At 51.9% G+C, this 14,436-nt stretch overlaps 1 protein-coding gene across 1 annotated transcript; it reads left to right on the top strand.

Moving 5' to 3' along the window:
• The first annotated feature begins 257 nt into the window (after nucleotides 1–257).
• On the top strand, nucleotides 258–3,129 carry LOC117029321 (DNA dC->dU-editing enzyme APOBEC-3G-like). The gene is made up of 4 exons (XM_033118509.1): nucleotides 258–395; nucleotides 1,753–2,035; nucleotides 2,443–2,558; nucleotides 2,849–3,129. The coding sequence occupies exons 1-4, from the start codon at nucleotides 258–260 to the stop codon at nucleotides 2,861–2,863; spliced, it is 552 nt and encodes a 183-aa protein (XP_032974400.1). The 3' UTR covers nucleotides 2,864–3,129.
• The last annotated feature ends 11,307 nt before the right edge of the window (nucleotides 3,130–14,436 follow it).

Below are 14,436 nucleotides of genomic sequence, written 5' to 3'. Positions count from 1 at the left end.
GCCGGCACTGGACTTGTGGGCACACACTGAAACAGGACCGCGCTGCCTTCCCCAGAATCCCAGCAGGGGTCAGAGAGGGAGGCTAGGTGGCTCCAGCAAGGTGAGTGGGCGCTTATCCTTTACGTGTGTAGCTGGGAGTTGGGGTGCACAGGTGAGCTCAGGGTGGAGGGGAAGCAGTGTGGGGTGCAGGGCAGGAGCACAGTGTTCCCAGGAGAAGCCTATGTCTTTGGTTCCCTCTGCCTGTGTACAGACCCCTCATGGATGAAGACACCTTCCATAAGAACTTCAGTCAAGAGCTTATGCCGCACAAGACCTACCTGTGCTACGAGGTAGAGCTCCAGGAGGATGACGCCTGGATCCCAGTGGACGAGTTCAAGGGCTTCCTGCGCAACCAGGTGACCAAACACAGCAGGCAGGACCTCCCAAACCGGGGATATTCAGGGAGAAGCTTCTCTGTGCACCCGGGGTGTCCCAGAAAGCTCTCTCTAATTGGTCCCTGCAGCTGCTGTGGCTCTGCCTGGAGTCCCGGGTGGGGGAAGGGAGGACAGTTTCTACTGTGATTCGTAGCTTTGTACCACATTTCAGAAACTGTTCACAGTGTCACAGGAAAGGGCACCAACAGCCCAGTGCCAATCCAGGTTCAGGGCTCAGCCTGTGCCCTCCTGCTATGCCTCTGAGGACGGGTTGGGACAGAGGGAAAGGCATCTGGACAAAGGGGCAAGTTCTTCCCTGGCCCCTGCCTGGTTCAGCCTCTGGTCACAGAGCCCAAGTTCTGCCTCCTGCTCCCTCCAGTCACTACTGGGAGATCCTGGCGAGGGAGCTGGTCCCCACAACGGCACTGCCAGCTGCACGTAGCCCAGGGCCGCCCTCCACTCCCACCAAGGGCTCTGCACTGGTGCAGTCAGTCAGCCTGCCTTGATCCTCTGCCATGGGTCCCTGGTTGCAAAGCTTTCCCTCTGCATGTTGGGCACATCTCTCCAATCCTATGAGCCCCACAAGGGCATCCGGGCCACTTCCCAGCCACCACTCCCTTGGCACGCCTCCCCCCATCCTCCCTGTACTGCGAGCCCTTTGCTGAGCGGTGTCACCCTCGTGCTCAGCACAGGGTGAGGCCCCAAGCCCAAGCTTGCAGAGCTTTTGTGCACAGGTGCGGTGGTGGGGGTGGTCGGGCAAGAGTGGTGGGGGAGGTGGGGTGGGAGAGCGGGGTTAACCCTCCCTGGAGGTAGCCCCACTTCCCTGGCATCAGGCCCATGACCTTGGAGCTCACCTGCCTCCTCCCTCCGTCCTCAGCTCCTCCCTGTGGGGCCCCTACTAGGTGATACTCCTGAGGGCCTGGAGCTCGAGCACAACTTAGACCTCAAGCCCCAGACACTCAGGAATGAAGATGAGTCGTATTTAACGCAATAGTTAAAATAAAAATTAATGCAAATTCTATGACGAACAAAGTATCAACAGTTTAAATAAAGACTGATCAGTCACGGTGCCACAAGGAGCCATAGTTTGCAGATGTAAATGAAAACGTCACCACCGCTGGCCCTTTGTAACACGCTGACTGTGTTTTCATCATGAGTTTTGCCTTACGTTTGATCATGTAAATTCTGCATTGAAATTTCATTCATGCTGATGCTGGGCTGTGGTCTCCCCACTTCAATTTTGTGCTGGAGGCCAGTGCCTAACGTGTGTCACTCTGGTCCCACCCCCATCCTTATTCACAGCCAAGGACACAACACTTCCTCTTTCTTCTGTGCTCAGGGCGCTGACACACTGGAGCCCCGCTGCCATGCAGAGTTGTGCCTCCTGGAGCTGATCCCGTCGTGGGAACTGGACAAGGAACGGCACTACAGGGTCACTTGTTTCATCTCCTGGAGCCCCTGCCCTGACTGTGCCAGCCAACTGGCTGCGTTCCTGGGCAAGAACAGCCATTTGAGCCTGCGCGTCTTCGCCTCCCGCATCTATACAAAACTTGCTGGATATGAGACTGGGCTGCGCCAACTGCAGGCAGCTGGGGCACAAATCACCATCATGACCTCCGAGGGTCAGCATGGGACTCATGGGGGTGCCGGTGGGCTGGGAGACACCTGTGGGAAGTTGCTAGAAAGAGGAGAGGATGAGAAACCCTGGTGAAGGAGCCTGTTTGCTGCCTGCAGAGGTGGTGCTGGGCCCTGGAGAAGACGGGTGTGTCTATTGGAAGAGAGAGTTCAGGGGGGAGAGGTGGTCCTGAATTCAGGGGAGTGAGGGTGGGATACACATGCAAGAAGGGGCTTCCAGAAAAGGGGAGAATTGGGCAGCCTCAGATTCCAGTTGGAAGAAAGAAGTTGAGGGAAGAAAGAGGAGGCAGTGAAATTATGATGGGGAGAGTGTGTCCCTAAGAGTCAGACACCTGTGGCCCCTCACCCACCCCTAGAACTGGAGCTCACCTCTATTTCCCCTGTCGCCTTTCAGAGTTTGAGTACTGCTGGAAAACCTTCGTGGACCACCAGGGAACACCCTTCCTCCCCTGGGCTGACATGGATGTAAATTATCAGAGACAATCTATGACTTTAGAGACCATTCTCCAGGTGAGGTTCTTCCCTCCGTGCTCCCCGTCCTCCCACCTCCACGCCCCTTCTCCCCCTCACCATCTCTCCCTGGACCTTTCTTTCCCTCTGCTCGGGGCCTCCTCTGGATTACCTGCTCCCTGCCGGGGCACCAGGTCTATTCCTCCCATCCCTTCTCACAGGGTCCCTCCGCTTTCTCACCTCCCTGTGTCTCTCCTTCCTTTTCCATCTTGGTAACTGCCCCAGACCTCTTCTCTCTTCATCTTTCCAACTGCCTCACTCCTGCTTCCAACTCTGCCTTCTGGATCTAGAATCAGGAAAACTGATGGCTGGATTTCAATCTCTCTAAAGAAGGCAGAAAACTTGTGTTGAACAGCAGAATAATACCCTTTCTTCAAGAAATGGAACCTCCCTATTGGCCACCATCTCCAGATTGATGCAAAGAAACCGGCGAACGGCAATGAGCTCATAGGAAATTGTTTGTGTTTTTTTTTTTTAATCTAATAGATTTACTGTCATTTATAATCCATGTTGTATTCCAAATATACACCAGTAAGATTATTATCAATAGTATCAGAACAGTATTTGATGATTTTAATTGATTTTAAATCCAAAGCAATAAAATGAAAAATTAAGAATCTCCTACAAATTTTTTTCCTCTATAAATGTATAATGAAGTCCAAATAGTTCAATAAACACTTGCAAATGTGCAAATGCCTTTCTCTTTTATAGGCACTTTTTGGGGAGTCAGGTAGTGCTCACACTAATTCCTACTGGTCAAGTATATAAGGGGAAACTGTAATTTAAATATCTACTCTCGTTGACTAATTATTATACTGATAGCAGCAAGTATTTGAAATGACAGCCCAAGCAATAAGAGAAGAGAAAAAATGAGTGTAAATATTGGGAACAAACATTCAAATTGGCAGTTAGATGCGGGGCCTTGGAATTACTCCAGTCCTCAGGCCATTTCTACTTCCACTGCCCTGGTGAGGAAGCTACAGGGAGGGGCTTTCTTGCCAGAGCATGACCTCTGCCCTTTGCAGTCCTGGGCCCAAGCAGGACCCACCACAGGCACTAGATGTCTCTCCTGCCATGTCTCTGTGGAGCCTGCGTCATGCTGAGTGAGCCCCTGGCAGCTGGGCGTCCTGCACAGGGTGTTCCGGGCAGTGAAGGCGCCCAGGTCTCACCTCACAGACTTCTGCTCACGTGTCAGGGCCCAACCTGGTCACAGCCTCACACAGTGACTGCAGGGACTGCGGGAGGAGTCATTGAGTTTGAGACATTGGAGGGATGGAGAGTAAGGACAGACGATGACCGTGGCCAAGGAGGGAGGAGGGACTAAGTCAGGGAGGGCCTGCAGCCCAAAGCGGAGAACTGATAGACAAAGTCACCTGGAGAGATGGAAGCAAAGGAGAGAGAACGGACAGGGAGAGGAGGGGCCAAGCAGGGCTGAGGGCCAAAGGTGAAAGGCCAAGGGGCAAGAAGGAGCCTAAGGACAGGACACTGGGATCGAGGGAGCCTGGCAGGGACTGGGGCTGCCAGTGATGGAAAGCTGCCTGGAGGGCTGAACCGGGCTGTTTCACAGAACAAGGCACGTGGGAAGGGTAGGGTGTGGGCCTGGCTCAGCTGCTTGGCGATGCTGTCAGGACCTGGGACACAGCCCCTGTCCCCCAGCTCAGATCTAGGTGTTCGTCTTCTCCTGCTGGTCTCCTCCAGGCTTCAGATGGCTGCCCACCTCCAGATACCACGTCTCATTCCAAGGGGGCATGAGAAAAGGGACAGGACAAATCCCGGAACTCTCAAGCCTGTACATCCTTTCAATGGACAATCAGAGTGACCTACCATGAAGGGTGAACAATAAGATACCCACAAATCCCTGTTTCCAGTGGCGTTGCCTTTGGAGACCCCGTTTGTGTTGCGAAGGGAACAGGACTGGCTCTTGGGTTCCTCACCTGTAACGTGTGGAGAGTAAGAGTGACTGACCGGGGGCTGCCCTGACGGTTAAATGTTGAGTGTTTACTCACATGTCTGAGATAGGCAATCCTCAACAAGGAAGGGGTTAGTATAAAATAGAGGAGAAATCTCTTGTTCACTAACTCACTCAATCCACAAGTGATACCTCAGTCTTGCAGCAAGTTCTGCTCATACCACGTGCAGCCACGTGCTGGGAAGAGGTGATGACAGGAAGTGCCCAGGGCCTCAGAAGGGCGGTCACAGGACAGGGCCAGATCCTGCTCCTGAGTCCCCTTCTCCTGGTCTTCGTGATGGGGACTTTCCTCCTTCCCTCCAGGGGCTTCTCCTCTGATCCCTGGGGGCTCCTCCTGTCCCCTGACCCTAGGGTCTGGCCTGGCCTCTCTCTAGGGGTCCCGGCATGTCCTCTAGACTGATGCTTTCATTTCTGTGTCTCTTCCTGCTCCTGCTGCAGGTGTGCCAGGGAGACTGCGAGTCCCATAGGTGACGGTGCCATGCCCAGGTGACGGGGACGGATTAGAGGGGCTTCCATTCCCTTGTCTTTAAATTAGCCTCCACTTTTTGGTGCAGACTCACCTTGTCTCAGGCCTGGGTGAAGCCCTTTTCATCCCCAAGCTCACCCCAACTTCAGAGCAATTTTCAGAGCAGGGACTGACTGCTTAGTACCATTTTGCTCTGAGGAAACGTCCTTTTTCCCTTTTCCTAAGGTCACAGGTAGGGCCAGGTAGAACCCAGATTCACACCTGAGCCCACGCAGATCTGTAGCCAACACTGGGAGGGTTTTTTGGGACCGAAGCCTGTGAGCTATGTTCGAATGTACAGAGGGGTCAGAGGAGCCCACAAATGAAGCTGTTTTCCAGCCCAGGAATCTGGAGTTGGCTCCATCCATGTTGAGAGCACGTCTGGGAGACTTCAAGGCAGAGGGGCGGGGCGACTGAGACAGGACCAGGTTGCCTGGGAGACATCTGCCAGGGCAGATGAGGGCATGGCTGAGAAGGCCCCGAGAGAGGGGAGAGGGGCTCTGTCACCTAAGGAGTGAGGGGAGAAATCTTTGTCATCCTGGAACCCCTTGGAGCAGGGAGGTTGTGTGTCACCATGGCTGAGGTCCCAACACAAGTGCTTTAGCTGAGGACTGCCAGCGATCCAGCTGTGGTCCCCGCACCGCTACCTACACCCCACTCCAGCCTGTCTCTCTGAGCCCAGTATGAGCACACCCAGACACCTGTCCTGGTCACAGGGTGGTTTCTGGCATGCCCCAAGTAGGACTCGGGTAAAGCATGGCATGCTTCCTGCCTGGCTGCCAGATATCAAAATGGAAAGTCATTTGAACTTGACACTAAGAGGACTTTTCTTCGAGATGTACAAGTGTCATTGCACAAGTGATATGGCACAAATGATGTGAACAGAAACATGAAGTGGAGTCACTAATGTCAAGGGGCCCTAAATTGGAGCCAGGAGACCCTGGGGGGAGCCTGCTTACACACGTCCACAGCAATGGAAGATGGAGTCTCAGACTCTGCCCACCACGAAGGGCTACACCCTGTTGTACTTCTTGTGGCTTATTTCACTGAACCCCAACCTAGCAACGAGCAGAGTGACCTACCTGATACAGACTAACATCAGTTATTATTATCTACAGTCATAATTCTTTCAAAACAAGTATGTAAGCCTGCGGTTTTGCCTTTATAAACCGGATCTTTCTCCCCTCCAACCTGGAGCATAGTTCAGGCTCCTCCTGAATCCGTGGTGTTGGAATTTGAACTCCTAAGACCCACATAAACTTTCGTTTTGCTTTCCGGGCTCAGTTTTTTCTTCTTTTACAGTGACATTGCACAAGTGACATCACAACACTGTAAAAGGAAGGTAATCTGCTTGCTTGTGCAGAGACAAGTACTGGCAACCTTTGCTTTAACATGTGGAAAGTGATGGGTGTTTAACACAGCAGAATATTTTTATTGTTCTGAAATGTTAGATGAAAAGCTGAAGCTTCAGAGGAGAGAATTCGGGAGGTGGGACAAGTTGCAGGAGAAGTGGAGTCTTTATTTTACAAAGATGGGAGCCTGGGGAGACTGGTCATGGTGGAAAGAAAGAGAAATAGAAGTTAAGCTGAAGAGGGGATGGGTTGAGGATCTGAAACACTGATATCACCTTGAAAGCAGGGCCGTGCTCAGGGAAGATGGAGCGGTACAAATTCTCACTGGTCATAAGTGAGGTCAAAGGTGATGTGTCAAGACACAGAAGTACAAGCACATGAGGTAAGCGGATGGAAATAGCCATGGAGGTTACAGGAGAAGTGGTTGAAAGTGTCAGTGTTTGGGAGGCCTGAAGGTGGCAAGAATAAAGATACAACTTTCGTTGTAGTTTTGTTTTTGTTTTTTGTCATTTTGATTTCGGTAATGGGGTATGCCTTTTGTTAATACCTTCTAATTCCGTTCACAATAGAGACAAGACCCCAACAAAATGCTATGGAATACATTTAATAAGAAATGAACAAAACTAAAGTAATATATAAATTTGATAGAAATGCGTTGAAAAACACAATGATTGCTTTTGCCTCTTTTTTTTCCCTTGAAAAAATACTACTTACGTTGAAATGGTAAAAAGAAGGATTTTGATAGCATGGGATGGAGGGCGGTGTCACCAAATATCTCCTGGGCCTTGTGGGTCTAAGAGCTCTGCCTGGGCTCACAGTGAGACTGCTGGGAGGGCAGGTGGAGTGTGGACACTGCCCTGTGACTCGGAAGCTTGCTTCTCCCCATGGTCTGGGCGAAATAAGCCTTAAGGAGCCCTGGCTCACCTAATCCAGTCGTCTACGGGAAGCTCAGGTAGAATTCATGCATCCGGGGGGCAGCCGATTGGCTCAGTTGGTTAGAGCTGAGCTCTGAACAGCAGGGTTGCCAGTTCGATTCCCACACAGGCCAGTGAGCTGCGCCCTCCACAACTAGATTGAAGACAAGGAGCTGCTGCTGAGCTTCTGGAGGGTTGGCCGGATGGCTCAGTTGGTTAGAACGCGAGCTCTCAACAACAAGGTTGCCAGTTCAATTCCCACATGGGATGGTGGGCTGTGCTCCCTGCAACAAAAGATTGAAAAAGAATGACTTGGAGCTGACAGGGGGCCGCCATGACACTCCCGCACTGTAAACTGAAGGAGTCACACTGAAGCAGACAGAAGCGAAAATCAGCACCAGTTACTGAGCGCTGACCCTCCAGCGGGTTCCCTTCCTCCTGCCTGAATAGGAGTTATGGCGCAGTTAAACGCCCCCAGCCCAGCAGGGAGCATCTGTCATTCTCACCCCCACTGAACAGGGAGGCTTTTGGGGTTAGAGTCACAAAACAGAGCTGGGATCTGAACCAGCCAGGCCGCCGTGCTCTCACACTTCGCCTGGGATGATTGAAGAAAGTCTGAACTAGGTTACCAAGATTTATGTTTAAGTATAAAGATTTATGCAATTTAACAAGCAACGTCCTTTATCTCAGGTACAATGTTTCAAAACAAAATAGTCCCCTTGTAGAGGAAGAGGAAGTTATAAGGTCTCCAATTAGGAAACTATTACTTTTCAGAAAGGAAGTTAATCTGACTTTAATTTCACAGACACAACTTTCCCATATTTATCATCTAAAGTACTCTCATTCCAATGATAAGTGGATCACGAAAATGCTTTTTACAAGGTATAACTAAATATTCAGCATAGAAAGTATGTTTTCACTTTATAAGTTTTAAATATAATGCTATGTGAACACCAAGGGCCCACTCCCACCCACTTAAGAAATAGACACGAGACAGCCACCACCGCTCCAGCCCCATCTCCTGTGAGCCATACATCAGCAAAATCATTCTTGCCTGACTTCTACGTCAGAAGTACGTCTACGAATGTCCTTGTGCTTCTTCTGCCTGATTTTTTTTTCCTGCCCAATATTTTTACGTCATGGACAATGAAGTGTAGCCATCAAAGACCTGGGCTGTGGGCACAGATTTCCTGGATTCAGCTCCTGGCTCCTGTCCTCCTCCTACCTGTGTGACCTCAGAGGACTGACTAAGCCTCTCTGTACCTCAGCACTGAGCTCAGGTGAGTGAAATGGATGAACACAGGCACAGCCCTGGGAACAGGGCCCACTTCCGGCCAAAAGTCATAAACTGTCCTGCACTTGAAACCATAGTGTGTCCACAAGTTGGAGTCCTGCTTCCCTCCCCCCGCCCCCAAGCATGTCATAAACTTTCCCGAAGTCTTAAACATACATCATAACAAACTCATAATATTCACATATTGGAACGAGTGCATCCATATTCAAAAGGCTGCATAATGTTCCACGTGTGGACATGTCCTGATTTACTTGATCAACCAATCCCTGAGTGGAACACACATCAAGGCTGTTTCCAAATTTTCGGTGGTATCGGTGAAGCTGCAACACCGAGGTTTTTGTTTGTTTGTTTGTTTTTATAATGCTCTGGCATTTTGGACAGATGGTTCTAGAAAACTTCCTAAGTATTGGATACTGAAGCTTTGGGTCCCTGTAGACAAACTTCCCTATGAAATCTTGGAGTTCCTCTCCCAGGAGGAGGGTGTGAGAGGTGCTGTGGGACCTGCCACCTGCCAGGTCTGTGCATCTGGGATTGTCCCTGGTCAGGCAAAGAACAGGAGCCAAGCCACAGGCCGCGAGGAGTTCAGCCCCAAGCCCCGCCCTGGCCGCTATTCTGGAACAGCATCCCTGCTGTTGCTACCATCCGATCACTCTGGATGAAGGCTCCCCCTTCCACACCTGGGCTCAGCAGAGTCACCCAGTGAGAGGGTCCCATGTGAGCCACTCACAGCTCCCTAAAGGAGGAAGGGTGGCAGGGTGGGACCTGTCGGGACAGGTGCCTATGGGATGGGCAGGGAGAGACGCCCGGTGGACATGGGCACAGAGCCTCAGTGGCTGTGACTGGGAGGATGGGGCAGTCATCACCCAGAGGAAGGACGTCAGGACAGAGCCTTCGGTCTCAGGGCGGAGGCCACCAGCAGAGGAAACAAAAGGTTCTCCGGCTGGTCCCAGGTGGCTGGGGACTCAACGAGGAACAAGGACGCCAGTGGCGGTCTCTGCTTTTCTCCTGCTCTGGCCTCCAGAAGCCTGGCACCTCCAGATGTCTTTGACTTTCACTACAGAAGCCTGGGACCCGGGTGAAGGTGGCACAAGTCCTACCTAGGCTACTGTCTGGAGCCCTGGCCAGAGATGCCCATCTTGCTGGACGTAGATGTCCTTCACAGCAGGGACAGGCTCACCCCGCAGGGACAAGAAGCTCTCAGTGGGATGTTCTCATCCTACAGCCCATCGATTTAGACCAAGGATGCTAGCAGCGTGGAGCTGGGTGGAGGCAACAAAAATGAAAAGCTCAGACTGGGGGTGCCACCCCCTTTGGGGAAAAAATCCAGATGCAGGGCCTACAGGCGGATGTAGGAGGGTTCTATGGGCTGGAGAAGGTGAGGCGACTTGGGGTTCATCTTCCTGAGGGCAGGATGGTAGCTGGCCCACACTGCAGCCCAGTTTCCTGGCCATGGTGTGACCCCAAGGGGGTGGCCAGCGGGTTGTTGTTTAACGAATGAGGGAACCAGTGAATGACTGAATCGGCCTGTCTTCCCCGTAGGGAGGGACAGGGTTTCCAGAGGTGGAGACTGTGGACCTCCCATCTGGCGCGCAGGGTCACCCTCCCCACTGCTCCGCCCCTTCCCGTCTCCTCTGCCTGGGGAATCTCGCCATGTGGAATGTGCTTCATATTCCCTGGAACATTCTGGAGAAGCTGGAGCACACAGACGCTGCCGGGTCACATGGGACACTTCCTGGAGCCCAGTCCTGAGTGTGCCCAGACCATGAGCACGCCGCTGACCGAGCACAGCCTCCTCGGCTTGAGGACTGTGCACCTGACTCGACTACAGCGATGAGTCCCACCAGACCTGCAGCAGCTCAGCCCCTGCACAGGGCGGGGCCTCAGAGAATCAAGGCTTCCAGGGTCAGCGGCCTGGAGGGGATGGTGGGCGGCCCAGCAAGCCCTCAGGGGGCGTGTACACGGCAGGTCCTGGGTGAGAACTCAGTGACACTGGGGACAAGGTTTAGAGTCCATGTGGAAGGACATTTGGGGGGAAGGCAAGGCCCTGGAGGGGGACCTGTATGGCGGGGTGGCCTCTGCTCTTTGCATGGAAGCCAACTTTCTCTTCTTCCATCGGAGATTTTGTGAAATTCCAGGAAGACTTCATGGACCCCCAGAGAAGGCCTCTGAGCCCTGGCCTGGTCTGCACACAGACGCCTGAAGGGGCGCTGTGCTGACCCCCCACCCCACACCAGGCCCCTCTTTGGTTCCCACTTGACCCATCATGGGCCTTGCTGGTCTCTCTGGGGAGACCTTTCTTTCTGTAAGTTTTCCTCTTCACCGGTATTCCCACAGCCCCTCATCTCCTGTGCCTGTGCTCATCTCAGCTTCCCTCTCTCCTCTGTCCCCAGTTCCCTCTCCCTCGCCCCGTCTCTCTCCCTCACTTTTCTCTCTTGAGGCCCCTTTGCTTTTCTCTATCTCTCCAGAGTGTTTTATCTTCCTCTTTGATCCTAATCCAAAATTAAGTATTAGATATCTGTCATGTTATACACATACATGGAAAACCCAATACAATGAAAACATCAAAAATGAAAACATCTATCTATGGAAAGACTTCATATACTAAGGGCCTAGGCACACGTTGAGAGAAAGCATTTGCAGTGTATGTAACTGACAAAGGATTACTATCCAGAATATCTAAAAACTCTTATAAAGCAAGAGGGAAAGACAAACTGCCTCACAGAAAAATGTACAAAGGACTTGGCCAACGGTTCTAGAAAAAGGGAGAACGGGCGGGACAGAAAAAATATGAAAAGACACTGGATCTCTCTAGAAATCAGGAAACCATAAAACCAAACAGCAGTGGGAGAGATTTCACATCCCATTGTCACCGCAGGTTCACCGGGGTGTCCGAGGGAGGACTCAACCCAGTGGTGATCAGGTTCTTATTTCCGCACCAGAAAGAATCAAGAATCAAGTGCGAGACAGATGCAAGAAAGCACAGGGACTTTACTGAAACAAAAGTATACACCTAAGAGGGAAGTGCAGGGGAACTCAGAGATTGAGTCACACAGAGGAAGTCCTGACCAGGTATTTATACCTCCCAGGAGCAGGTTTTGAGGACTGTGCACCTGACTCGACTACAGCGATGAGTCCCACCAGACCTACAGCAGCTCAGCCCCTGCACAGGGCGGGGCCTCAGAGAATCAAGGCTTCCAGGGTCAGCGGCCTGGAGGGGACGGTGGGCGGCCCAGCAAGCCCTCAGGGGGCGTGTACACGGCAGGTCCTGGGTGAGAACTCAGTGACACTGGGGACAAGGTTTAGAGTCCATGTGGAAGGACATTTGGGGGGAAGGCAAGGCCCTGGAGGGGGACCTGTATGGCGGGGTGGCCTCTGCTCTTTGCATGGAAGCCAACTTTCTCTGGTTGACAAGGCTCCTCAGTTTCTTGTCAGGAGGCAGGATCCTCAGTTTCCCTCTCTTCCTTATTTGGTTCCTCCGGAACTCTCATGGCATCAAGTGCATGCTGGGAGTTCTGGTAACAGCAATGCAAATGAGATTATAATGACATTAAAATTAGCTAAACGTCAGATTCTGGTCACAGGGCTTAGCCTTGCTGGATGAAACCGGTTCTTGTTCTTCTCCAGCTGCAGGTGCCAGCTAGTCACCCGTTACTTGTGTAACCAGTGAGGCGCCTCGGTTGTTTCCTGGAGGGGGTTATCCATTTCGTAGGCTACCTATCCTGCCTCACCATCAGGTGGGAAAATGAGAGGTCTGATGATACCTGCACTGGTGAGGACATGGGAATGGTGACGCTTTTTATTCCCCTGGGGTGTTCATTGGCATGAGAGCTTTGGAAAGCAGTGTGGCAATGCCAAGTATGGGTGAAGAGATCTATGCCCTGTGTGCTAGCATTTTTCATTCTAGGAACTTCCCTAGATAGTCTTGCTCACAAGTACACAACAGGTAATCCCTGCAGGGCTATCAATGATGGTGGAAAAGTGGGACAATCTAATTGATCCCCCAGAGAGGAAAGGAACAGGTCATTGTTCAGTGCTGTCATGGGAGGCTGTTACCAAATTCAGGTTTGGCTTGCTGCTCACGAGACAGTGATCGAGAGACAAGGGTTGGTGGAAAGAAACGCAGGTGTAGTCAAAACGCTAGCATTCCGAGCGGCTGCATGGCTCAGTTGGTTAGAGCACCAGCTCTTAACAACAAGGTTGCCGGTTCAATTCCCGCACAGGATGGTGGGCTGTGCCCCCTGCAGCTAAAGATTGACAATGGCAGCTGGACTTGGAGCTGAGCTGTGCCCTCCACAACTAGATTGAAGGACAACAACTTGGAGCTGATGGGCCCTGGAGAAACACACTGTCCCCTAATATTCCCCAATAAAATTTATTTACAAAAAATGCTAGCATTCAAGAAAGATGGTGGACTGTTGTCTCAAAGACCACCTTCCCCGTTTCTAGCATGGCCAGAAGGTTTTATAGGCACACAAGAAGACGCAGAACAAAGGAAAGGGGGAGTTAGATAAGTGATTCCTGGGAGTTAGTCAGGTGATTCCAGAGGTCCAGCTCTGTCCGGAAAATTCCTCCTAGGGTCTGCTTTGTTTTGAGGTAAGGTTATCTCGGACCCGGATGTAGGGGTGCTCCATGCGTCATCTTGCAGCCCGGTTGCCAGCATCCAGATGTCTGTGGGCTGAAAGAGTTTCTTTCAAGTGAGTGTTCTGGCGATTAACTAGATTAAGGAGGTATGTGTGTAGCCTTGGGAAAACAGAACAATTAAGTCAGCAGCAGTAGGGGAAAGAAACAAAGACAAGAAAGAAAGAAGAAAATAATAAACTATAAAATAATAAACGAAGCTACGTTGTTAAATCTTTGCCAGTACACAGTCACCCTTGCAAGACGGTATCCTCGATGACAGTCAGAGTCCAGTGGGCCCCCAGACGGGGTGCACTAGTGGCAATAACATAATGTCGACTGAAAGAGCAAATGGCCAGAGAGATAGACGCGAATGACACCACGCATGCAAATACTCCCCAAATAGCCAGGTACTGTTTACAGAGAGACACAGACACAAATGCCCAAGCCAGGAAAAGTGGAGGAGAAGGGACACACTGCCTATAGGATATGGTTATCTGTGGAAAGAGGCAGCTGCAGGGCCAGCTCCACCAGCAGCTCCCTGAGAGTCCGCCAGTGAATATACAGTATGAATTAACCCCCTTCCCCACCAACCCTCCTTGTCCTGTTCCCATGACGATCTCCATCGTACTAAGGGCAGCAGTGGCCCCGCTGAACTTCCTCACGTGCTGGGCCCCCCCTGACCAGCAGTGACCATGACCTCGGAGAAAGCAGACGCAGAGCCTAGAGAGGCAGCTCTGGGTGTCAGGCAGCAACCGCCCCACTGTGCGACCGTATGACGAGCTAGCCAGGGAACACTCTTAGTTCCTGGCTGAACTTTAGTGTCCCCCAAATTCATATGTTGAAGCCCTGCCCCACTATGTGATTGTGTTTGGAGGTGGGGCCTTTGGAGGTGATTAGGTTTGGGTCACAAGGGTGAGACCCCAATGAGGGGATATGTGTCCTGAGAAGAAGAGGAAGAGAGATCAGGGCATGCTTAGCCTCCACGCCTCATGGGAAGGCTGAGGGGACTCATGCAGAGGACCCAGCACAGAACTAGGAACTCAAAGCACATGTGTCCCTTTCCTGTGTCCGTATTTTCTGTGTCCACAGAGAACACAGGAGTCCCGATCCAAGGCTCACGCTTTCCCATCACCTTCATCATTCAGCAAGCAGGGGCAGAGCATGCCCTGGGCACAGACTTGGGCTGGGTGCAGGGGTGGGGTGGAGAGGGCTCCAGCCTGCCCT

The sequence above is a fragment of the Rhinolophus ferrumequinum genome, chromosome 10 (genome assembly GCF_004115265.2).
Source record: "Rhinolophus ferrumequinum isolate MPI-CBG mRhiFer1 chromosome 10, mRhiFer1_v1.p, whole genome shotgun sequence".
Lineage (NCBI taxonomy): Eukaryota > Metazoa > Chordata > Mammalia > Chiroptera > Rhinolophidae > Rhinolophus > Rhinolophus ferrumequinum.
The sequence above is the reverse complement of the archived record's forward strand: the minus strand, read 5'-3'. Positions and strand labels throughout refer to the sequence as shown.